This window comes from Lontra canadensis, unplaced genomic scaffold (assembly GCF_010015895.1).
Source record: "Lontra canadensis isolate GAN:19392208 unplaced genomic scaffold, GSC_riverotter_1.0 scaffold28, whole genome shotgun sequence".
Taxonomy (NCBI): domain Eukaryota; kingdom Metazoa; phylum Chordata; class Mammalia; order Carnivora; family Mustelidae; genus Lontra; species Lontra canadensis.
Window position 1 is genome coordinate 21,157,595 of NW_022631022.1, and position 26,155 is coordinate 21,183,749.

Here is a 26,155-nt window from a genome sequence, read left to right on the forward strand (position 1 = left end):
CCACATGCCAAAGAATGAAACTGGACCACTATGTTACATCATAACAAAAATTAACTCAAAAAGGATTAAAGACCTAAATGTGAGACCTGAAACCATAAAACTCCTGAAAGAAAACATAAGCAGTCAGCATCTTGACATCAGTCTTGGCAGTGGGTTTTTTGGATTTGATACCAAAAGCAAAGGCAATAAAAGTAAAAATATACAAGAGGAACTACATCAAACTAAAAAGTTTCTGCACAGCAAAGGAAACTGTCAACAAAACAAAAAGTCAACCTACTGAATGGCAGAAGATAGTTGCAAGTCATATGATAAGGGGCTAATATCCACAATGTATAAAGAACTCTTACAGCTCAATAGCAAAAAGAACCAAACCCATTAAAAAGTGGATGGATCTGGAAATTTTTCCTGAACAAGACATCCAGATGGCCAACGGACACATGAAAAAAATGCTCCACATCACTAATCACAGGGAAATGCAAATCAAAACCACAATGAGATATCACCTCACACTCATCAGAACGGCTAAAATCAACACCTTAAGAAACAACAAGTGCTGGCGAGGATGTGGAGAAAAGGAACACTTGTGTACTGTTGGTGGAACACAAACTGTTGCAACTACATGGAAAATGTATGGAGGTTCCTCAAAATATGAAAAAGAGAACTTCCATAGAATTCCACTTCAGGGTATTTATCCAAAGTAAAACAAAAACACTGACTTCAGAAGAGTCACCCCCACATTCATTACAGCATTCATTACAACAGCCAACAACGTGAGTGTCTAGTGGTGGACGGATGAAGATGTGGTATGTATGGACACATACACACACATGCATGCACACACGCACAACAGAATATTATTCAGCCACAAAAAAGAAAGCAATCACAGCACTTGCAACATGGATGGCCCTGGAGGGCATTACGCTAAGTGAAATAAGTCAAGCAGAGAACGAAAAATACTGTATGAGCTCACCTATGTGGAATCTAAAGACAAAACAAAAACAAGAAACTTGGAGCTCACAGACACAGAGAACACACTGGTAGTTTTAGAGGTGGGGGCTGGGTGAAATGGGTGAAGGGAGTCAAAAGGTACAGATTTTGTTATGAAATAAATAAGCTTGGAGATGTGATGTTGCACGGAACTACAGTTAGTAGTGATGTATTGCATTTTTGAAAGTTGCTAAGTGAGTAAATCTTAAAAGTTCTCATCAAGAGAAAAACACTTTGTAATGATTTTATAACACGTTAACTAGATTATGATCATTTTGCCATATATATAAGTATGGGATCGTTACACAGTATACCTCAAAGTAATATGCTATATGTCAATTACACATTTAAAAAAAAGCATTAAGAATTTCAAGAGGGTGACAGCAGAGCAGTGAATCAAGTTCAAGGCCCTGTGGGACACCCAGGGTCACCCAACCATGAAGCCAGTCCTACTCAGAGAGGTTAAGTCACTTGTTCAAGGCCAAGCTGAGATTCAAACCCAGCCTGAGTCTTCCACTCTCATCCCTTCCTCAGGATCGCCGTAGCCTACTCTGCCCTGACAGCTGCCTCACTACTTCATGTGAGGACCTCCTGGTCTAGCTCGACAGCTCTGGAGATCCTCTGGATCCTCAGGGTCCCCCAGTAATATTCCACTGTGTATATACACCCCATCTACTTCATCCATCCACCACTGGACACTCAGGTTGTTGCCTTATATTGGCTATTATGATGAATGCTGTAATGAATGTAGGGGTGCCTCTTCTTAAGTTAGTGCCTTTGTTTACTTTGGATAATAATATCCCAAAGTGGAATTCTATGGAAGTTCTATTTTTAATTTTTTAAGGAACACGAGGAGGCCAGTGGTGGCAGAAACCCCAACTGGTCTCCACAGCACACGGGCCTCCCCCTCCTAGGGTCCACATCAGAGCCAGCTCTGCTTGGCAGAGGGGAAGCCCAGACCGGCTGGCCTGGGGCAACTCTGAGGGTTTCTGTGAGCGCCAGGGCAGCACAGAGGGACTCTGGGGTTTGCCGTGATATACAGTGCACCCTGTAGCACTCTCACCGGCGGGTGTAATTCATAAATTATGGGCGAGGTTCAAGACTAATAAATTTGGGAGGGAAGTATTAATGACCACACAGGGCCACCGGGAACTTGGCAGGCCCCAAAGCCTGGAACTTTGCAGCCTGGGTTTTAAAAATGATTTGTGCCAGAGCAAGTCTAAACAGAAGCTGGTCGGCATTGGTCTGGGTCTGACCTGCTGACAACTGTTGAACCTCAGGAACCCCTCGGCACCCTGCCAGCCCTTTGGGGCTGCTCTCCCGCAGCAAACGCGGCCCCCTCCCCAAGCTCCTGTCACTTCTTGCTCAGTTCTGCAGGTTAATCCCCAGACTGCCTGTGCACGCTTGTGACGTGGTAGGCTTCAGAGCCCTCACTGGCCTGATGGTCATCGGAAGAAACAAATGCTGCCCTTTCTCCATCCCCAGAGTGGCCCAGAGCACCCCTAGCTTGCTGGCCATAATTTCTAATGTCATGGAAATCCCTCCCTGGACACAGCTCCTGGTCAAAGAGAAATCAGCCGGGAGATGCCCTCTCTCCCGGGGCCCACGGGAGGCTGTGAATCACCCTCACCACTTGCTAGCCCTCCTCCCCCGCTTCTGCCCTCCGCCTCAGAGGTGTTGGCTTTGCTACTGATGGCTCTAGAGGTTGGCTGGGAGGTGGCCCAAGAGGCACATGGGGGAATGTACGGGGCAGGCGGCACAGACTGGGACTGGTGGAGGGCAGGTGTGCATCTAAAGAGGGGGTGGTGGGGGTGTCACAGGAGAAGGAAAGGAGGCCAGGGTGGGGGTCCAGGACTAGATGGGAGGGGCATCGGCAGCTGCTCCCAGAGGCACAGGTTTGGCATCTCTCTGGGAGGCCTGAGTGCCATGTTCAGACACCCCCCAGTCTGACCCCCAAGAGGGTCGGCACAGACCAGTAACATCCTGGTTGGTGACACAGAACTGGTCAAACTGACCCTAAGTGGGCTTCAAGTGTGACCCAGCTTTCTCCAGTCTTACTCTGCCTCCTTCTTTTCCCTCCTGGAAGCCACATGTAAGGGGTCTTGGTTCAGAACAGAAAATCAGGGGTGGCCCCTTAGCACTCCACCCTGGTCTTGCAGCTCCCAAGAACTGCATTTTGTTCTGGATGTCACTCCAAGAGGAACCAAAACTGGAACGTTCAAGGAGGGACAAAACAGCAAAAACCTGGGGAGATTCTCCCCTGAGGACTGGTGTAGAAATGTAGTGAAAGTCCCTGGACGAGAAAACACTTAGAGGCCAGTCTCCAAAAGGATGCCCTAGTGTGACATTGTGTGTCAAATATACCTCAATAAAAGAATAAAATGAAAGAATGCCTCAGCCCACACCAATGAGTAAAAACTGCAGCCAAGTGGGAGAGGCAGGTACCTGGGGGCAAGACCTCAGCTCAGTCTGAGAACTATTATTTTTTTAAAAAAGATTTTATTTATGAGAGAGAGAGAGTGTGTGTGTTTATGAATGGCAGGGAGGGATAGAAGGACAGGAAAAAGCAGACTTCCCGCTGAGCAGGGAGCCTGCTGGCTGTGGGGCTCAATTCCAGGACCCTGAAGCCAAAGGCAGATGCTTAGTGGATTGAGCCACCCAGGTGTGCCTGAAGAATTACTTTCTAATAGGCAGAGCCATTTGAAGCTGAGTTGGTGTGGGCTTCCCTGGGAGGCTGGAGCACCTACTGTTAAAGGAAGGTAAACTGAGGCCAGTAAGACTTTTAGATGGGATTAGTGCATCGGCTGGATTCCAAGAAGTCTCTCCCAGTGCTCAAATTCTACAGTTTTGAGGTGTGAAGGTCTCTCAGGAGATCATAATAGCAATCACCCCACTCCACAAAAGCCATTCCCAGTGCCTTACTCCAGAGCTTCCTCACACCCATTAGCTTCCTCGTGTTTCCTTAGAGGCAGTCAGAGCTGGAGCTGTGAGTCCACTTTACAGAAGGGAACACTAAGCCTCAAGTCATAGAGCTGTGGAGTAGCAGAGTCTGGGGCTCCAGCCTCCCACCTCTCAACTGCCCAGCCCTGCCTGGCTGTCTTGGCAAAGGGAACATGGCATGGCAAGGTGAAGGGGCCCTTGACCAAGCTTGGGTTTAGAGTCCCACAGCCTGGGTTTCAAGCTCAGCACCATCATTTCTAGTGTGTGACCCTGTGAAATTCTTTTGACCTCTTTGGGTCTGAGTTTCCTGCTTCACAGGAGACAAAGGAGGTGTGAGGACTCAACCAGCTCACACTGTGAAAACTTCCCTTGGACTGGTTTGATAAACTTTAGTACCTTTACCTTTAAAGGTGAATTATTCTGAATTATGAGGGGAGGTCAATATTTAAAAGAATTTCTTAGTAAAGTGAAATAACCCCTTACCCATCATTTTAACATTAACATTTTCAGGTGCAAGTTAGGAAGGGAGGACTCAGACATGAACAGGAAATGTGCCTGGGGTGTGGGGGTGTCTGTGTTGGGAGCTCTCAGGATCCCTTTGGGGCCCTAAGGTGGGCACAGATCCCACCCCCTGCCTGGCTCCTGATGCCCCTGAGCTGAGGTAGATCCCTGGCCTGAGCCTGTTAGAACACACCCTCCTGAAAGCCTTCGAAGACCCAAACCTGACACATCTGTGTCCCCAGGTGCGGGTATTTTCACCCCATCGGAAAACAATACCTGGCATTTGTGGGGCTGTTTGCAGCTCCGGAGGCCACGTGCACTGGCTTCCCCGAGCCTCCCAACAACTCTGTGAGGAAGGCTCTGCATTGTTCGCATTTGTTAGCTAGCAAAACCAAGGCTCAGAGGATTAAGTCCCCTGTCTGAGGTGACACCGCTGGCCTTCTATTCAGTGCCCTGGGTCATGCCCCGTGCTCCCATTTCCATTAACATTACCCGCCATCCATCCATTCACTACCAGCGCCAAGACAGGTTTCTGGGCCGTACTGGCCGTGGCCCTAGGCCTGGACTTCCTGTCTGGGCCTTTGCGGCTGCGCAGTCCAGTAAGGGTCTCAGGTCTCCGGCTTGAAGCCTAGCTCTGCCCATTTATTGATGATGCGCCTTTACGACTTTTATTTCATCCACAAATAGTCAAGTCATACTTCCTATTGGCTCTGAGGACCGGGGAGATAACGCATGCAAAGCACGGCAGCGGCCCACAGGCATGAAATGGGTACAGGTCACTAGGATCGTTTGGAGATTGGGTCGAGGTATCTTGGCTAAACTCTTGCTCCCAGGCTCAGAAAGGTCGTCCTGCACCCTCCACCCCGCCATCGGAGCCCCGCCCCAGTCTCCCCGAGACGCAGGCAGCTCGGCACAGAGCCCTCCCTGGGGCCGGGCCGGGCCGGGCCGCGGGGTCCGTGGGCAGGCTCACCTGGCGAAGGTTGCAACTCCTCCACGACGCTCTCGGCCGCCGTCTCCTCGGCCCACGTGCCGGCCTCCACCACCTTGTAGCGGCTGCGCGGCTGGCTGAGCACGTGAGGGGCCTGCAGCGCCGCCTCGCGCTCCGCAGCCAGGTCCAGGTCCTGCTGCGCCAGGTGCGCCCGCAGCTGCCGGATCTCAAACTGCAAGAGGAGAGGAGCGGTGGGGGCGGTGGGCGCAGGGGCGGGCGGAGCCTGAGCCCGAGCCCGAGCCTGAGCCTGGTGGGCAGAAGGCGTGCGCGGAGCGTCCGCAGGGTGGGTGGGGCGGGCACTACAAGGCTCCAGTGACACCGGTCTGGATCGCAAGAGCCTTGGGCGTTTCTGGAGTCTTCTCCAAGTACTACAGCGTGTTCCTGTTTCTCATTCCTGCAATACTCTACAGTCTCGCCGCATTGGGAAGACAAGGTGGCCGTGAGAGGAAACACGGCCGTGGTCTGTGGGAAGGGCGCTGAAGGAGGGATCGGAAAACCTGGGTTGGAATCTTTTTCTGGTTCCTTGCCTAAATGTGTGACCCAGATGGTGCTTGTCAAAGCGAAAGCCATAGTCAGGGGTCTTAGACAGATGCTGAATGGAAGACCGCATGCTCCGGAACAAACAGCGCCAGCCTAACCAGCCTTGGGAGCCCACCCTGGCATCCTGTGCTCCTTAGGCTGTCCGTCCATTGGCCATTTGTCTTCCAGCAATACCCACTTCCCTCTCCTACGAGGTGTTCAGAAAGGACTGGGCTCCATTCCCCGCTCTGCAGCTTTCTGGCCCTGTGGCCTCTGTTCCCTTGTCTGTATAATAAGGGGTTCTCGCCCCCTGGATCTCTTTAAGGACATGAGTGCTAAGTAAGGGCTGTGTAAAACACTGCACACATTTTGATTTTGGTTAATTTTGTTGTTATTGTTGGGGAACCAAAGAGGTTCCCAGATGCTTCTTGGGTTTGTGGCTGAAATGGCTGTTTACACTCTGGGACCTTTCTGGGCCATCTGGGCCAAGACAGTTTGGGTCTGACATTGAAGGGCCTGACTGTGGGCTCAGCGGCCAGGAAAGCTTTCACTGCCACCTAGTGCCCCAAGCACACATTGCATCGCTGTGCACAACCTGCGGGTAAACCCCAAAGGCCTGAAGCAGGTGTGTGGGAGCTTGCATGGGCATGCAGGGTGGTCCCAGGGAAGCCCAGTGTCTGGGATCCCTACCTAGATTACCTACTTGCTCATGATACTCAGCGTCCAGCCCTGACCCCTCCCTGTAAAGTTAGCTTCACACCTCCAACTCCTACCTGACAGCAACACGGAATTGGGAGATACGAATCACAAACTCAACCTGGTCAGAATAGGACTCTTCACTATATCCAAGAACTTGCTCCTCAGGTGGTTTTATCTCATCTTAGCTGGAGCCAAAAATGTCATCACCTCCCTTGCTTCCTTGCTTTCCCTCCCCCACCATCCAGTCTGTCCCCATGTCCGGCTCCACCTCCAAGTGCTACCCCAAGCCTGTCTACCCCCCTCCACCTCCACCACCTGGGCAACTGCAACTTCTACAGCCTTTTACCATCCCCAATAGGAATCAGTGGGATTCTCACAAACCTAGATCAGATCATGTCACCCCCACGTTGTCTACAGACCTCAGTTGGGAGAAAACCCAACTCCTTACCCTTGACTTACAAAGCAGGTGCACCGTCTGGCCCTGCCCATCTCAGACCTGACCCCCATCCCCCCAAGGTAGCCATCCATGTACTTTGTCACACCAGCCTCTTGAATGCTCTGCATTGTACTTATCACCTTCTGATATTTTTAAAATCTATTTTAATATTTTTCTTTTGGTGTCAGTGAAATGCACAATTAAACCACTCACTAACATTAGGGTTGCCAGGCAGCAGACTGACATCAGGGCAACCTCCCAATGTCACTGTCCGCATATTTTGTCTCCGGGACCACTCAGTTTTTCAGAAAACCCATCAGCCTCTGGCTGCCTCTGTGCTGGAAGCCGGGCAGGGGAATGGGGTAAAGGAACCCTCTATTACATGGAAGGATTTTCACTGAATCCTTGGTTTCAGCCCTGCGCCTCTCCCCAGGCCCTTTTCTAACCCAGGGCCTTCCTGCAGAGCCTTCTGGTTCAGTTTCTTCAGAGAACAAACCTCTGTGATTCCTGTTCGGTGGGGAGATGTGGTATCTTGGCTGTGAAGGATTGGGACGGAGTCTGGGGGGCTCAAATGTGTGTACAGGCATTTAGCCAAACCCTCTCCCTTTGGTCAGCTTCCGGTTTATTCACCCCCTTCCTCCCAAACTTTCAGGGGTTTCGAGGGGAGAATTAGCCCATTTCCCTCACTATCCTCCATAGGCTCTTTTGTTATAATTTCTCCACTCTGGTAGATTGGTTACCCCTTTCTCATCCTCTGTCCATTTTCCTCAAATCCACCGAAATCTCTATCCTCTTTGTTGTTATGAACAGGCCTTCCAGGGACACTTTCTTAATTCTTATGTGTTTATAGTTTTTAAATTATCATTTTAGTGGAGTTTGGGAAAGAAGATCAGATAAATATGTGTGGTCATTCCACCATTTTCTTTAAGGACTGCCTATTGGTTTTCCCTCTCTTACTGCAGTGATAGTACACTGGTTAAAAAAAAAAACAATAACCCTGATGAGTAGTTCATACTAACCTCTGTGGTAGATACTCCTCCAAGACCGACTGCAAACTACCATCACAATGTCATGGAGAGCTGGGAAGAAGTGTACTTAACTGGCCCCCAGGGGTGAGAGCTCCAGCCCATGACCGCAGCCCTTCACCCCTTAATAAAATATAGTGTCTGTAAGAGCAGGAATCTTGTCTGTTTTGTTGCCTGGTAGAGAGAAGGCACGCAATAAATACTGTTAGATAAATGAATGCATGAACTAATTAGCTTTTCTCAATTCTGTGGTTTCAGACTGAGCCCCAGTACTAGCCCAAAGATGAGACAAAGTCTGAGCCCTGACCCTGCTCACACACTAAACTCTGACCATGGTCACAAACTGAGCTCCAACCATAGTTATGCTGTGAGCCCTACATCTGCTCACACACTGAGTCCCAGGCCTGATCCCATACTGAGCCCTAACACTGCTCTTGGTCTAGGCTCCAACTCTAGACTTCAAGAACCCAGTACTCGAATGGGTCTATTATTTGCAGAGGCTGAGAAAGTGAGGCTGGCTTACTACGGGGTGGCCTTCTATGCATGGGGAGAGAGGTCAAACCACCCCTCTGGCAGCAAGTTCTCAGAGGTCCCATAGGGCTGATGAGATAACCCTCCTGAGCTCCACTGGGGCTGGGAACCCCTCTTACCCAGGCTGATCTGAACTTCCCATGGGCATACATAGCCCACTTTCTCCAAGGCTGCTCATCAGGGCCAGGAGGCTAATGGCCTCCTAGGCCACTCTGAGCAGATGCATTATTGATAACTTGTAATTGATCCAGAGCTGCCCGTGAGTGTCCCACTGGAATTTAGGCCAGACAGCCAGAGGCCAGGGCTTGCCCAGCCCCAAGCCCACATGTACAGACATAGGCACATACATTAAAACAAGTTTTAGGCTAGAGATATGAACCCCAAGTGTATGAGAATTTTCCTAGGCAGGCATGCATTCATTCATTCACTCATTCAGGTAAAGCATGGTGAGGGCTATGTTAAAACTCTATTATGTGGTTTGGAATGGAAATGCCTCTCCCAGCTTGGAAGTGAGTCCTCAGTGGCCCCAAGTGAGGGGGGCCATGTTTGCAGCACTGCAGTAAATCTCCCATGACAGTCCCAGGGGCTGACCCTGGGTGGCATTTGTTGCAGGGAAGGCCTGGTGTGTCTGCAAGAGAGAGGACTGGGAGGTGAGAGAGTCTGGGGAGATCAGCAGGGGCCACTCCAGGCAGAGCCCGTTAGCCACAGTAAGATGTGATAAGATGTTAGACTTTTTAAAAAAAGGCAACAAGAAGCCTCTGAATTCTTTTGAAGAGAAGGCAGAGTGTTGGAGGAGGTGGTGTGCTGATTCAGATGAGCACTTTGGAAGGCCCATGCTGGCAGCAGAGCAGAGAAGGACTGGACGGAGATGGGCCAGGGTGGAAATAGGACCAATAGTCGAGATGCTACTCTTCTGCAGCCCAGGCCTGATGACCAGAATTTGGACTGGGTTGGAGACAGTGGAGACAGGAGGTGAGGAAATTATTTAGGAGGTTGAAGTGTCAGCATGGGCGTGCACTGGAATGGGTAAAGGAGAGGGATGTAATTTTACAAGCTTCAGAGGGTGTGGTGGCTGGATGCTCTCAGCCCTTGGCCTGAGGAGGAAGGACAGATGCTTCACAGGGAAACTGCAGATAGCTCTGTGGCTCTCAGTTTAGCCCAGCTCAGTTCCAGGGGACTGGCAGGGCCCTGGGACCCTCAGAGCCTGGCTGCTGCTTTCCCTATACTGAACAAGGCTATGTGTGCTTCCCCAGCTGACCAAAAGGCTGTCAGGGGTCCTAGGATATCAGGACCTAATTAGTCAGTGGGTAAACTGGGGCTCCAGGTGGGAAGGAGTCTCTGTCCTGGGAGACAGGGTAGGGGAAAAGCTAAGACTACAGGATGCATCAGAAACAAAGCCAGGCCCAGACCCCAGGCCTCTGGCCTCTAGCTTCACAGACTTTTTATCAAGGTGAAGCCTTAGGGACCAGATGAAAGAGACTGAGCTCAAGCGGTACACAGAGGGCTTGATGGCTACAGGGGCTAGGAAAGAGTAGGAGGCTCCCAAGTGGGGAGAAAGTAAGGGCTGGAGGAGGCAGGAGCCTGAGTTCTCAGCCCATTGCCCTCCCTCACCCTGACTTGTGATGAGTCTCTTCCTTTTTGGCCCTCGGTTTTACTGTGTGTTCAATAAGGCAAATAGACTAGCTGAACTCTGAGTCTATGACAAGGTCCATGCTGGCTCTGGGACCCCAGCTGGGAGGGAATAAAGCACAAGGGACAGGTAGCTCCTGTCTTGAGGGCCACCCCAGCTCCCTGATGAAATGCCCCATTCCCAGAGGGCCGACTCTTTACAGAAAGATAACATAATCCAGAATCCCTAAAGCACATTATCAACAATGTGTAGCACACAGTAAAAATTACTATTCATGCAAATAAGCAAAAAAAGAATTGATTATAAAAACATAGAGCAGTTCAGGGACTCCTGGGTGGCTCAGTCGGTTAAGCCGCTGCCTTCAGCTCAGGTCATGATCCCAAGGTTCTGGGATCCAGTCCCGTATTGGGCTCCTTGCTCAGCAGGGAGCCTGCTTCTTACTCTGCCTCTGCCAGCCACTCTGCCTGCTTGTGCGCAGGCGCTCTCTCTCTGACAACAACAACAACAACAACAACAACAACAACAACAACAACGATAACAAAAACAGAGCAGTTCAGAGGCTGCTTAGAATTTCCACTGAAGATGACTTAGGCCTATTTGAGTTAGCAGATAAGGACTTCAAAATAACTGTGATTAATATGTTAAAGTGGGGGAAAGATGAACAGAATGGATGGAGCATTTCAGCAGAGAAACAGAACCTGTAAGAGGAATCCAGTGGAGCTCCTAGGACCTTAACATGCAATGTCTGAGATTGGGTTTTCCATTGTGTAGGTTTAGCAGCAGACTGGACATAGTAGAAGGTAAGACTGTTGAACTTGAGGATAGGTCTATAGAAAAATATTGAAACTTATGGCCAGAAAAGAAGAAAAAAAAGGGAGAGTGAGTGAACAGAAGAGGGTGTAAGACGGGAGGCATGCTCCAAGCGCGGAACATGCAACCAGAGCTCCAGGGGGAGGATGGAAGGATGAGACAGAAGCAATCGGTCAAGAAATCGTGGCCAGGAACTTTCCAAATCTAATGAAAAATATCAATCCACAAATTCAAGAAACGCAGAATCCTAAGCAGGATAAACACAAAAACCCCACCCTGGACATGCTGCAGTCAAACTGCTGAAAACAGGTAAGAAGGAACACTCAGGCTCTCAGGGCTTGCCGGGGCCTCCAGGGCTGAAGGCACATGGGGAATTAAAGACCATCCTGAGTCCCAGGAAGAATGAAAGTGCAATCACAGCCCTTCTTAATGTGCATCATTAGCTAAGTATTTCTATCAGATAACCGGACCAGATCCGCCAGGATCCATAGGAAAGCCCTCAGTGTGCATTACAGAGGAGTCAGGCCCCTTCCATTGGGGCTGGGCTTTTAGTGGCTGCCCAGGTGGGGCCAGACCCCTGGGGCGGCAGGGCCGGCACACCCAGTCCATCTCTGCCTTTAATGGTCTGGTTTGTGGAGTACACTTGACACGGCCTTGGCCTGATCAATGCACACTCCGGCCAGAAGCTGGATGGTATCTAATGCAACAGCAATAATTTTCTTCCATCCTATTAGTGCTGTCTGCACAGAATGCCCTGCCTTCAAACCTATCTGCCATTGGGATGGCATCCAATGTTTATTTCCATTAGTTTTGCCATTGTTGGTAACAATAAAAATCAGGAGACAGTTGCAAACTAATGATTTAGGAGCAGGGGAAGCTGAATTCGACCTTGGCCCCTTTCCATCCATTGTGAAGATGACTGGTAGTTGGCCATAAATTTAAATTATGGCAAAAGGATAACATAAGTTATTCCTCTGATAGCTAATTTTATCAGCTAAATAGGCCTGTCATTAAAGCTATCTGCTGTTTTACAAATCACTTCCCATGCTTAAACACACACACACACACACACACACACACACACACACACACACACACACTTCCCTTCCCACAGTGGAATCTTGAATAATCCAGGTAACAAAGACAATTGTGCTGAGCTGGGGACTTGTGGCCTCTCCAGGAAAAAAGAGGGGACTCTCTGGAATGAACTATCAAGCACCACCCCCAGAACCAGGATGGGACCCCATTTTTATGATTTCCAATCTCTTGATGGCCACAGAGGCCCTGCTCTGAGTTGGCTGCCCAGCCTTAAAGGTGAGAATTTGTGCAGCCATTGGCCTTCTGTCAGGGGTGCTGAGTACCAGGGAGCTGTGGGTCCAGAGCAAGGCCCCCAGGTCACTTCCCACAACCTAACAAGTGGACTATAACCCTCCCTGCCATGAGGGTAGAGTGGATGGAGGGAAAGGTGTGTGGTGGGGAAGGTGGAGGGGGAAGAGCAGGACACCTCCTGCTACCTCCTCCTACCACTGCCTACCACCACCGGAAATGCCTGTTGCTTGAGGTCAAGATTATTATCCTGTTTCTTCTAGAAAAAGGCCAGGGAGACTTGCACCACCCAGGGAGGATTACTAAATGTGACTGTCCATGGGACTAGGGAGAGGGGCAGAGAACGTCGTGAGCCCATGGGCGTCATTTCAGGTGACTGTTTTCTTCTTGGGCACATAGACCACTTCGGTCAGCCTCTGGTGCCTCAAGTGTGCCTGTGTGACTGAGTCCCACTTACAAAATGGGGCAGAAGCCTGACTAACTGCACAACTCTCTACTTCTCCCCCATTGAAGGGAGAAAGCCCCGAGGACTTAGAAGCAGCAGTTAGAAAATGACCAGCTCCTGGAGGCCAGAGTGACCGGGGACTGGGGAGCCATCACCAGCTGTCCATGGCAACTGCACCAGGCTGTGGTGTGAGTGACAAACTCGTCTTGTGTTAGGCCACTGTGATGTCTGGATTTGTCTGAAGTAGCAGCTTGTGTTACTCCTGCCAGTGACTTGTCCAGACACCCTGTTTCTGGCGTAGGCAGACGGACCTGATGCCCTCCACCGCAAGGCAACCCTAGGCAAGCAACAGCCTCTCTTAGCTGTTGTCTTTCCATTTACAAAGGTGTTAATAAGACCTAGTCTATGCACTCTGACTGTAAGGTCAAAGGAAGCTAAAATACACGGGGGTGCATTTGTAAGTGGTCACAATTATATGAGTGATTATTTTACTCTCTTTCCATTTTTTTTATATTTACTGAAAGACTCCAGTAGACCAGACTTTATATATGATACTTGAATTAGTCTGATCCTTAGGGCATCCTCATGACATAAGCCTTGTTTCCTCCATTTTTCCCAACAGGGAAACTGAGGCCCAGGAATTAAAGGGGAGATTAGCCGCTGGCAGAGTGGAGGTCAGAATCTCACTTGCTGGCCCCTTGTCTAAGCAGACTCCCTCCACCCCTCCAGACTGCTCCCACAGAGGACTCCTCTCATTCAGGGACTGATGCTGGCCCAAGGCCCAAGGCTGTCCTAAGGGGTTCACAGAGCTCCATGTGCCTCCTTGCAGGCTGGGCCTCAAGTCACCCTTGATACCTGGGTTTTTGCAAATGGTCTCAGGGTGAACGGTACTGAGGAAAGAGAAATTAACTTTCTTCCATCCTTCCCACAGGACCCAGCAGAGAAGAGGAATACATTTTGACAGTGAGCCAGGCTGGATCCTATTAACTCTAGGCCAAAGGCAAAGCTTACGGGGCAAAGAGCAGGTACAACAGGGACTTCAGAATATATCTCAGAATTAGAGCTAGATCCTGCACACAGCTGTACATAAACCCTCAGAAGCGGTTTCTTAAGATGAGCTGGAAGACTATATCATTGCAGTGACTTAACCATTGCACCTCAAACAGTTTTAATTTCTGAAGCGGCCAGTACACGGAGACAAAGAACTCACACCATCTCTCCCAAGGACGGTAACTAGCGTCCCGCCTCTGGAGCCCATCTGTGTACCGGCAAAATTAACTCTGAAGAAAATCTGGCCAGGATCCAGACAGAGAGTAAAATACAAGGGAAAGGGAGGAACTTTCAGCAGAGGGTCTGAGGCTATCTGCTCCCGTCACAGAAGGGAGCAATCTGGAAGCAGGCCACCCAAGGCCAGCCAGGGCTTCAGAAAGGTAAGAATGCCTAACAGAGTGTCCTCCTTTTTGCTGGCCCCAGATTTCCAGGAGGAATCTGTTAAGGATGAGGTGAGCTTAGCAGGCAGAAGAGATGATGGAAATGAGGGAAACACTGTGTCCTGTCTCCCTGGGAAGACCAAAGGCCAGTGTGGTTCCAGATGCAGGGGAGCACTGCAGTGAGGGGGTAAGAGACCCTGTTTCCATCCTCATCTCCTAATTGCTGTGTGATGTTGGGCACACTTCTCCCCTTCTCTGTGCCTCAGAGCGCCCCCGTGTGTCGAATCTAGGATTGTGTCAGATGCCCTCTAAGGACACTTTCATTTATAACATAAGGTGGTCCTGGGGCACAATGGGTGTGCCTGTGGTAAGAAGGGAGCTGCCACGTGGCACAGAAGATCAAATGTACAAGATATTCATGCAAGAAACCAGCAAACTATGTCACCCAAGAGTCTCTACAGGGTCACAGCGACAAGCAATTTAAACCTTCTAAAAAAGCCAAGATGAATAAAATAGAGTAACTTTACAGAGCAGAGATCCGACAACGTCAGACGGTGAGAAGTCATGTTGACAGCAGGTACCCTCGATGTGATGTGATGTGACGATCTTTCTCCCCCAAAACCCATTACTCCAGTCTAATCATGAGAAAAACATCAGACAAATCCCAGTCCTGGGGCGTCGTACGCAATACCTGAACAGTACTCCAAATGGTCAGTCATCAAAAACAAAGAAAGTCAGAGGAACTTTTATAGCCAGGAGGAGCCTAAAGAGATATGATAATCACATGTAATGCGGTGTCCTCAATGGGATCCTGGAACAGGTCAAGGACATTAGCTAGAAACTACAGAAATCGGAACAATGTATGGACTTTAATAATAACACACCAGTATCAAGTCCTTAGTTGTAAAAATGCATGATACTAATAGGAGATGTCATGTTAACAGGGCAGCTGGGTGTGGAGAACATGGGAACTCTGTACCATCCTCATGACTCTTCTATAAATCTAAAACTGTTCTAAAAAATAAAGTTTATTTTAAAAAGAGCTATGATGAATAATGTCTTGGGAAATATTTACACAGATACACCCCAGGAAGAGAGTGGGATGAATACAAATTGACTGTTTCGTTTAATCTGAGATCCTGAACATTTCATGGGAACTTTGGTAAATTTCAGCGTTTTAGGTAGCACTTATGAATCTGATGTGGAAACTGCTTTATTAAACTGAGAATTCCAGCAGGAAGAGAGAGCGCAAGAGTTTTTGACAAAGAGGGGGTTTGGGGGTAGCAGGGAGATGGATACAGTGGGAGAGTCTGGAAATACCACCAAGATGGCTGAGTGCCGCTACATCTGTCCCTGAGAGCTGCGCTCAGGCTGTGGTTTAAAGACATCCTGGGGCATCATCTGGCCAATGTCTTCACCGAGCACCGAGAAGTGACATGGGTAGAAAAACGACATAGAACGCGACCCTAAGCAAGGTGGGCTGGGAAAGAACAGTGTTCCAGTAGGACAGCTGGGTCTATTCCTGGCTCTCACAGCCCTCAACTAGCTGATAACTCTCAGGCGAGTCACCCATACCTCAGTCGTCTTATCCATAAAATAAATGGATGTACACGGGGGAGAAGGGGTGGGCTGGCAGTCACTATTCACCGTGGGTCAGGCTTCAGGCTACACCATGTCACAACCATCCTTCATGGAATTTGTCACTATTCCTCTTTTTCAGATTAGGAAAACCAAGGGCCACACAGGTCCCATCAGTGACCAAAGCCACAAGGCCCATCAGTGGCCAAGCTGGCTTTGCACTCAGGTCTGCCCCTAAAGTCTATTCTCAACCATTCCGGGCGCTCTTCTCTCAAAGTGTCTGGCCGTCCTGGATGTGTTGTGAGCCAGCACTCTCATTTCTTTAAGGCTGTTTGTAACCCAGTCAAATCTCAAACCTGGTCCTCAAGAGACCTGGGAATGAGGTGTCTATGTGCCCCACACCATGGAGAGGACAGTGCTCAGCTTTGGGACAGCAGCAGCCCTGGTTTCTCTGCTCTTATCGGGCTTCTCCCGCTTTCCCTGCGACCCACTGGAATTCCAGCCCAGCTGGCCCTTTTTGCTGCCTCAACTAAGATGACAGGCTTCAGGTGTTTTTTAAATTAAAATGGTTTGTTTCTGCTCATCTCTTTTCCAGATGTCATTACCTAGAGGAAATCTGTCTTTATTTATTAGCTCTTTCCTGTGCAGAATCCAAGGGAGTCTCCCCTTGGCTGGGACCCCTGGGAGGGAGGCCACATGTGGGGTCTCTGTGGGCTGAGGACGGGGGTCCTAGTGGAAAGAACTGGGGGTGGGGCTGCCAGTAGGGTTTTCTCTCGGCCATGTGGCCCACGCGCTGTGACTGTGAGGCTTGCAGTGGGTCAGCTTGTTCTCTGCCGGGCTGGAGGGCTGTGTGAGAGCTAATGAAGGGCAGATGTGGTACTCTGTCGCAGTCTGTCACATGGCCAACTGCAGCCACGTGGTGTTCATTTTCTTATTAGTAGACTGAAAGCTGCCTGACCAAGCTCCAGCCAGATCCTGGCTGACACCCAGATCTGTCCTCTCCCCTCCTCTTCTAGACCTCTGAACCCAGGCCTCTCCCCTCCGGGTGGCTGAAAAAGCCTTTCAGCCCAGGCTTCTTATCTCTATTCCTCACTCTTGCCCATCCCACCTCCAACAGCAGCCAGAGAGATCCATCAGAAACTCCAACCTGAGACTTCCCACCCCTGCTTCTAACACCCCAGGACTCCCCTTTCCCTACGGGATGGAGTCCAAATTCCTAGATCAGCCATGTAGGCCCTTCCCAAGCCAGCCTCCTCCTTCCTGAATGGCCTTGAGCTCCCCTGGTGCAACACCCACTCTAATGCCTCACCTGTCCCCTCTGCCAGGCACCCTTCTCCAAGTGGCCCTGCCCAATGCCAGCTCCTCTGGAAACCCATCCGCTCCCCTGCCCCCCGGGCATGCAGAACTCCAGACATGTCCCTTCCCCAGGCATGCACCAGACTGCCCCTGTTTGTTTTGGGGCCTGCCAGACTTGAGCCACCCAGAGCCTCCTGCAGGTAGGGGCCAAATCCTCTCCACCACAGTGCCCCCAGTGCCCAGCACAGGCCTTGATGGTGCTGGCAAACTAGATGCACAGGTGAGAGTGAAGCAGATGCCAACCACTTAGGGACTAGAACACTGGTCTTCCCAGGTCCACAACCCTGTAAAGACTGCCCCATGCCCAGTATCCCAAGGAGGATGTTCTCCTGAGGGCTGTGTCCCCTGATGTCCCCTCTTGTCTCTCATAAACATTTTGTGCTAAAATGAAAGGCCATCGTGTTCCCAAAGTAGATAAAAAGATTTGGTTCCCTGACAGACATTCCAAAGAGATGATTTTGAAGACTCTGTGTGCCTGTTCCTGTGGACAATTCTAGGGATCAATTTGTGGTGACATTCCACAGACTTCCCACTCCCTCCAGCTCTTCCTCCAGCTAGGAGAGGTTGGGGTTGGGGGCCCTGGAGACCCACCATGAGAGGGTGCTGGGCTGCGGGCAAATGTAAGTCAGATGAGGTTTATCCTGCAGGAGCATCCCATTCCATGGGAGCAGCAGTCCCGGGTGCAGAGAACCAGAGCCCGCGGCAGCAAGTGCCCAGTGCTCAGCGGAGGCCCACAGCAGGGCCAGGGGTTAAGGGAGCAGTGACTGCTGCAGGAGGACAGTGCTGTGGTTAGTGGAAAAGCCAGGACATGCCGGCTGCACACAAATTAGTTAGGTAGGGCTGACAAGGGACAAGGGCTCAGGCAAGGGGTACATCACAACCAAAATGAAAGATGGGATGGCACAGGGCTTGTCGGAATGGGAGGTGACTCTGTCTGACTTCTTCAGAGTGTTTATGTATGAGATGAAGGACGTTTGAGGGTGAAAAGCCAGGCAGATGCATGTGGCCCTCAGACCCTCACAGAGAATGCCTGTGGGCTCCACAGAGGGGCAGGGGGAGGGAGCAAGTGGTGTCCATCCTCACTGCACTGCAAGCCAGAAGCGCTCAGCCCCACACGGGATAGGTAGCTGGGGCATTCTATGCCTGGGCTGGCCCTGGGGACTAAGGGTGGGGGGCATAGCTTATGCGGATCATAGGGTAAGGGGCAGTGGCCTGTCCTCCTCCCAGAATCCAACGGAGAGGCCAGAATGACCATATATTTTATTTCGTCTATCCTCCTCCACACTTTCCACCACCTCGCTCGCTTGTCCCCTCTGCGGCAATCTCACTGGCATTCTCACCAGGTACCAGAACATCCCCCCCTGGAGGCTGTGTTTCTACAGAGCTCTGTAGTCTTGCTGCAGGACCCAGCTGCCCCCCTGCCCCGCCCCACTGGCTCTGCTGAGCACGGCCTCATAGGGCCCCTCTCTGTCTTCCCCATAGCACCTGGAAGGCACAGAGAACTGTGAACACCTCTTTGCGGGGGGAGGTGTCGGGGGGTCCTGGGTGGTGACTGGTCCACAGTGGTGCCCAGCAACCGCTGCGGACAGAAGCTGTCCCCTGCTCTAGAGACCACTGTGTCCAGAAGACTCTGCTGAACTAAGTCGGTGATGGCTGGCTCAGGCTGGAGGGCTCACTGGTCACCATGGTACAAAGAGAAAGCACCCTGGCCTGAGAGTTGGTGCTGAGCCCAGGCCTGGTGAGGCCGAGCAGGAGTGACCTTCAGAGACTGGTTTCCCACTCTGTGGGCCTTATGTTCCCCATGTGTCCTCGGGGTCCCTGCAGTTCTGGTCTTCTGCGGTTTTAGGCATCACCGGGGCCCTTGGCTCTGGACAGACCCGGGAGTGGCAGGGCATTACCCCTTGCTCCTGACAGATCTGCGTCAGTCTCTCCAGCTGCTCGTCTTGGATGACCTTGGCCTTCTCGTACTGCTGGATGACCATCTCCATCTCCACCTTCACCGGCAGGACGTAAGCTGGAAGACAGAGACAGCTCCGTGAAGAACTTGGCAGTAGTGGGGCTCAGGAGGGAGAGGGGCCGGTCCCAGCAGCCAGCCAGTGGCAGGTTCAAGTCCAGGAGTGGTTCCTAGAGGAGCCAAGGGGTGCAGAGGCTCAGGGGATGTCTAGGCACCCCACAGTACCCAGACAGTATAAGAGGGCTAGAACCCTAACCTGCAGTGACCAAGAGAACTGTTTTCCTCCTTTGTCCTAGTGACAGCACCCTTCCTTCTGGCTGTGTGCACAGCTGCCCGGAGCAAGGGCTGGACTTTTGAGTATCCTGTGCAGATATGGCCAGCTGTGAGACCACAGTCTGGACATTGTGAGGCAAGTGCAGGTGTCATGCAGCAGCTTCCGGGAGCTGGCGGTAACAAGGAAGCAGAAATCCTGGAATCCTCACTCACTGCTGGTGGGAAAGTGACATGGGGCAGCCGCTCTGGAAAACAGTGGAGCAGGTCCTGAGATGGCTAAAACAGAGTGACCACAGGGCAAGGCGAGTCCATGCCTAGGTACTTCAGAGAAACGAAAACACCTCCACACAAAAGCTTGGACATGGATGTTCCCAGCAGTCAAATGTGGAAACAAGCTAAACGTCCAGCAACGGATGAGGGTATAGAGAAAATGTGGCCCGTCCATACAAACGAGCATGATGCAAAAATAAAAAGAAATGAAACACAGGCTACACATGGATGAAACCTGAACGCTTTTGCTCAGTGAAGGAAAGCAGACACACCAGAACACACAGACTATGATCCTACTCATAGGAAATGTCCAGAAGAGGCAAATCTACAGAGACAGGAAGTAGGTTACTGGCTGCCTAGGGCTGGGAGGGTCATGTGAAGTGACTGCTAATGGGTATGGGCTTTCTTTTTGAAGTGGTGAAAAGGCTCTCAGCTTAGGTTTTGGTGATATTTGCAAGACCCTAGCAATATACTAAAAGCCAAGGAATTGTGCACTTTAAATGGGTGTTTCATGGTGTGGGAACTATATCTCAATAAAGATGTCTAAAGAGGAAAGGCAGCTGGGGCTTCCCTTTTGCCTCTTTATCTTCTTCCTCTCTTCCTTCTTCCTAGTGGCTGAGATAAGGATGTGATGGCTGGCCCTGGAGCAGCCATCCTGGGCCATGGCGTGACTTTGGAAAGTAGACAATGTATGGCAGAGCAACAAACAGGAGGAGCCTGGAGTCTCAACTACAGAGAGTGCCACATCAGCCCGGGACTCCCGACCTGCAGACTTTCCTGTGAGAGAAAGGCTTCCACTTGAAGTCACTGTCATTCTGGGTCTCTTTTACTCATGGACAGTCCTATTCACCCAGAGAGAGTCTAGCCTCGGGTTGGAGGGCCCCAGATCTTGTAGCCTGTGGTAGCCACATGGGCCCCTCCCTTGGGCAGTTCTCCGGGCTCTGTGAAGTCTCAGTATCAACTCCTGACCTGACCCTGGCCTCTGGCCTTCATGCTCTTCTCATGTCACAGAATTCAGCTTTTCCTGACTAGTCAGAAATTTCGGTCACATGCCTCTCTTGCTGCTGTATTCTACAACTCTCCACATCTCCACTCTTCGATTCCTTTTCCACCCATGGTCTCCCACCCTCTGGGTGTTCTCTGGCTGCTGCAGGAATCATGTGGGGCAGAGAAAGCAGAATTCTTCTGTTTGCTTCTCAACTGGAGGGCAGCCCACTTGTCCTGCAGGCCCGTCTCCAGGCTTCCAAGGCTGTATCCAGTGGCTTCTGCCTCCTCAGAACTCTGCTGAAGCCAATTCACACCCAGGGTGAGAGAAGCAAATTAACACCCACACTTTCACCCAGCACATCCCTATCCTGAGGCTTCCAGTGGTACAGCCATGCCTGCTATGTCAGGATAAAGGGGCAGCAGCTGGGAAGAGAGCTCGCAATGGACTGTCAAGACCCATCAGTGTGAGGGTGACCAGCTGTTCACAGCTGGCTGAGAAGAGCCAGAAGGCGCTGTTCCTGCTCTGAAGGGAAACGATGTTCTTGTGAGTGGACACGCCCTGAGCAGATGAGGGTGAGTGTACAGATAAAGAGCACACTGGCACTTGCCAGTGGGCCTGAGCTCCAATTTGCTTTGCTGTGCGACCCTTATCCCTCTTGGCCTCAGTTTCCCCATCCGTCAAATGACAGGAATGGACGAGACGACCTCTCAAAGCCTTCCCGGTTTGGACCTTACAAAGTCACATTCCAGTTGAATGAAGATTCTGGATTAGGAGCTAGCTCCCTGAAAAGACATCACACCCCACAGCACTGGGGGATGAGAGACCCCAGAGGCTGTCCTTCCTGCCCCATACCCTTCCCCCACTCCCCTGCAAATGCTGTTGGGGTATCCTCATAGCCACAATTTCTGACATTTGCAACCAAATTTCAGGGCCAGAGTGACTTAAGAGTCTGTATATGATACAATCTGTAGTCTTAATAGTCTATCTAACGTGGTCTGAACCTGCTCCAGAAGGTCCTTAGAGATGCCCCAAGGAGAAGAGAGGGCAAGGAGGTGGGCTCTGCCCCCTCCCACTTCAAGTCAACCAAAATGCTTCCCTTTTAATCTATCTTTCACACTGGAGAGCTGCATAAGATTTTGCAGAAGAAAGGGTTTTGCTACTTTAAAAAAAGCTCAGGAATCGTCATCTATATAACCTCCTTGTTGTGCCTTGCCCCTCCATGCGACCACCTGGCTCAGACTGCCCACACTCCTGCAGGAGCCCACATCCTTGAGGGGCAGGCCAGCCCATCTGTGGTGGCTCTGTGCCTGGTCTGTGCTGAGTCTGGCTGAGGTGAGGTGGGCCTCTCTGTCATGTCCTGGGAGGTCTAAGGACCACCTTCTGGAACCTGGAGCTGGCTTCTCCCTCTTCCCCATCACCAGGTCACCCCATCCTAGTACCCTGCCCTGTTCTTCAGGGACAAGGCTTCCAGAATTCTCTCATTTGGGTGTCCCTCTTCCGGGGGGACACTCTCAGGTCTGTCATCATTTCCTGGAAATAGAGGAATGACCCAGGTCAGGGCACAGCTCTCCACAAGAGGTGGCTCCTTTGGGAGGGTGGCCTTTGGTTCTGATGGTAGCAAAGGCAGGGAAAGAGCAGAGGTAACAGACACTCTCTGGGAATGGAAGCTCACATGGGAGCACGCACCACTAACACTGACCAAAGCAAGCCAAAACGCAGACCAAGCCAGCATCTCTCCCAGAAACCATCTTGAGCTGTTTGCAGGTCGACAGGTTGGGGATGGGACACCCCTTGCTGGACAGAGGGGAGATGGGCCCCATAGGGAGCAATCCCTCGACCAGTAGGCTGGACGAAGCCAGTGGTGAGTCTGTAGGCGGCGGGCGGCAGGCGTGGGTCCAAACCCTCAGGCTGTGCAATGCTGGTGTTCCAGAATGGCAGGCCCTGCTGTAAGTTCTCATGGGAGGCGCTGGCCAGCCGGACATACAATAAATAGTTATGTTGGAGCAAATGCTCAAGTGCTTGCATGGGACATCTGGGCAGTGTGTGCAGCTCCTGGACATGTGACATGGAGTGAGTGGTGACAGGCTTGGAGTTTCTGCGCCAGCAGGCTCTGGCCTCCAGTCCCTGAGGCTGGCGGGGTCATGCCTCCCACCTACCCCGTACCACGTGGCCTCCCTCTGCTCTTAGTCAACAGTGCCAGGCTCAGTAGTGGCCACCTGCCACCCTGCCAGCGTCGCTGACCCTTCTTGGACCACTCACCATCAATGACCCTCTTCACCCGCCAGATCCGGAGCATGATAATGAGGCTGATGGCATCCCAGGGGCTCCTGGGCCCATTGGCCACAGTGGATGCCACCATCGGGGCCAAGGACAGGATGATCACAGCCCCATCAAACACCTGTGAGAGGAATTGAATTTCAGTGCCATGGGCCACTTCCTGGATGTCCCAGAAGCAGGTCAGACAAAGCAGCTGGTATGGCCGAATTCTCCAGGAGGTCTGTCCTCACATCAGTTCTCCCCTATTCCCACCTCAGGTCTCCCCTAACCCTCCTCCATCTCTTCAGTGACCTCTCCACTCCTAGACATGCCCATGGTACTCTCTTCCCTCTTAAGTGACCTCAGCCCATCCACAGACTTTGTTCCGACAGCCTGGGGTTGCTCCCAGCATCTTTTCCCAGTGTCTCATCCCCTCCTGGAGTGGGCTTGTATTCCATGCCCCAGTGTTCCTGTTCTAGCCTTTCTGAATCCCTCACTGGCAGTGGGGGCTGAAGGCTGGATCCTTCCCCTTGGGTAGCAGGAGCCGAGAGCCTACATCTTATTTCTATCTGACGCTGAGTCTCTCACTACAAGGAGGAAGGGCTAGGAGAAGAGAGGGCCCAGTATGGGCAATTCAGACTTGGGCCCCGACCTTCTATCTGCCTGCTCAAGCTTGGGTTCATCTGGACTTCCATGGGCCAGGCCTTTATGTCTGTTCCCAGCACGTGGCCCAAAGAGGCTACAGCATGGATGTGGGGTGGGGGGTGGGTGAGGAAGGAGTGGACAGTGGACATGGTCCTGGTCCTGCATGCACAAAACTCCCAGCGACGGCCAGGCTTCCTTGGCCTCTCATTCCCACCCACTAAACCAGATCCTTTTACAGAAAGCAGAGCGGTGGGATACTCTACTGAAACAAGCTTGCCCAGCTCTCTGACCACTGGGCCATTTTAGAGTGGAATCATTTGTTTTAAGACACATTTCAAAGCTTTTCCAACTGACTCAAAAAAACTTCTCAAATCTTGCAGAATTTTGAGGAGAATTTTCAGGCTGTCCCTTTGCCAGGAACTTTCTCCATCTGCCTGTCCCCTGCCCTCCAACCCCAACAACACAGCCACAGGGACTTCTGCACCCAGTGTGGAAGGATCAAGCCTTTTTGAGGGTCCCACACGGAGGGATATTTTCCGGCTCCCAGGATGGCCAGTGTGGGGGGTGCGCATCGACGTTGGCCTTTACCTCTATTTTGTTTTCGATATAATCCCAGATCCCAAGCACCACAATCCGAAGTACAGTCTGGGGAGAGAAAATGAGAGAAGAGATTATGATTACTGCTCTCCAGCCCCTGCCCATCCCCCCAGCGGAGAAGATTCCAGAGCTCAGAATCGGGGCTCTGCCTCCTTGTTCAGTAATGGAAAATGTCTTTACCACCCTCCGAGAGTTTCTCAGCTTATATGTCCTCCCCACCACACTGTGCCTCAGCTCCTTTTGCATCACGATCGTTTTGCATCACGATCCACGCAAACCTCCCCCCACCCCACACCCTAACACACTGCAGTGCTCCCAGGACATACAGAATATACCCCGATCCCACTTCCCTCTCCAGAGTCATCTCCTGCACGCCTGTTTATGCCACAATTCTACAAACATGCAAGCTCTTTCCTCTTTTGCCTTGTCTTTGCATATGGCAGACTGCCTGTTCGCTCTCCTCCCTTCTCCCCCAATCTCCTCTCTTTTTCTTAGAGAATAATTGGATAATTAGCATGGTCACCCAGCTACAGCCAACATCTCCCAGCTGTAGAAGGCATTAGGCTCCTTCTCCTCTTTCCCTCTGCCCAAAGACTAGACTGTGCAGGTATGGTGGGTGAGTCATCTTTGGTAGGGAGGGCTGGGCAACAAGATGGAGTCCTTCTGGGTCCCCAGCAGCCCCAAACAACCACATCTGCCTGAACTGTTCACCCCACTTGTTCTTCCATGAGAGAGAAATGGACCCCACCTTGTTGAAGTCCTTGTGTTTTCTGTTTTCTTTTTAGAGCAGTGTGGCCAGTGTGCTAAGCAGTGGTGCCCTTTCCCTTCTCTACCTGGAAAAGGCCTTCCTGTCCTTCTGGCCCCTGCTTGGATGTCACCTCTGTGAAGGTCTCCCACACTCCCTGGGCTCAGTCTTTCCTTGGTGTTCCTGCAGAACTTGGGGACATCAATCAGCATCAAGCACTTGGGGTGCTTCATCGTACCTTGTGGTGATTTCTTCCCTGATCCCCCAGGCAAGGCTCAAGAGACACGGATTTCTCGCACGCGGGGTAGACACAGAATGCAAGTGTGGTTTGAGTCCATGAACAAATGCACGCATGAAGGAAGAATTCCTTAAGACCCCTAGTAATTTACTCCAGTGCTGCTGCCTTCAGGAGAGGGCTCCTCCCCAGGACTATGTCTCACTCCAAAGAGAGTATGTACATGCCAGTCCCAGAGGACCCCGGTACATGTGTCTGGAGGCCCTTCCTAAAGCAAGACGACTAGCTCCCAGTAATTCACACCAGATGGTGTCTCCGCTTGCATGGGCTGCAGGATAAGACCAGCCATCTGAACTCAACAAAGCTACTGACTGCCCATGGATCTCCACCCACACTTACACCACGAAAAGGCTTGGCTGATAAAATTCACCTCCTCCTTGTTAAAGCCTATCCTGTCTTCATGAAGGAATGAGTAGGTGGGATCCTGGCGGCATCTTTGACAACAGAGAGGGTCATGTGATAGCCCGATGTCCATTCTCACATGGCTTCTTGATAGGGGACCAATGCTTAACTGCAGGACAAACTCCAGAAACCTGGGTTGAGGTCCAAAACATCTTGAAGTCACAGCTCAGTAATGGACTGGTTGTGTGGCCTTGGGCAAATCAAATCTCCTCTCTGTGCCTCAGTTTCCCCTATGCCAAGGAGATGGGTTAAATGACTCGAATCTCCCAATTCTTTATGAAATTAACCTTTGCCATTTACTACATACCAATAAGTGCCAGGCCCTGGGCCAGTGCCTCACATGTGGTTCTCATTTTGCAGAGAGGGAAGCTGAAGCTCACAGAGATGAAGTGGGCTTCCCAGGTCACTCAGGCATTGGATGGTGAGTTGGCATTTGGACCTGGACATTTTTGACTCTGCGTGGTATTCTCTAGCAGCATAACCACAGATGGACCTCGTTTCTTTGGTTGCTATTCCATCCATCTAACTG

At 51.2% G+C, this 26,155-nt stretch overlaps 1 protein-coding gene across 5 annotated transcripts in view; it reads right to left on the minus strand.

The window, feature by feature from the left end:
• TMEM266 (transmembrane protein 266) overlaps positions 1-26,155 on the minus strand; it is a 111,041-nt gene that overhangs the window by 9,544 nt on the left and 75,342 nt on the right. For all 5 annotated transcript variants that reach the window (XM_032865132.1, XM_032865134.1, XM_032865131.1 and 2 more), the window contains 4 exons: positions 24,176-24,232; positions 22,946-23,084; positions 19,100-19,215; positions 5,399-5,588 (listed from right to left, as the gene is read on the minus strand). In XM_032865132.1, the coding sequence (XP_032721023.1) occupies positions 5,399-5,588; positions 19,100-19,215; positions 22,946-23,084; positions 24,176-24,232 (502 nt within the window). The remainder of the gene's footprint in view (positions 1-5,398; positions 5,589-19,099; positions 19,216-22,945; positions 23,085-24,175; positions 24,233-26,155) is intronic.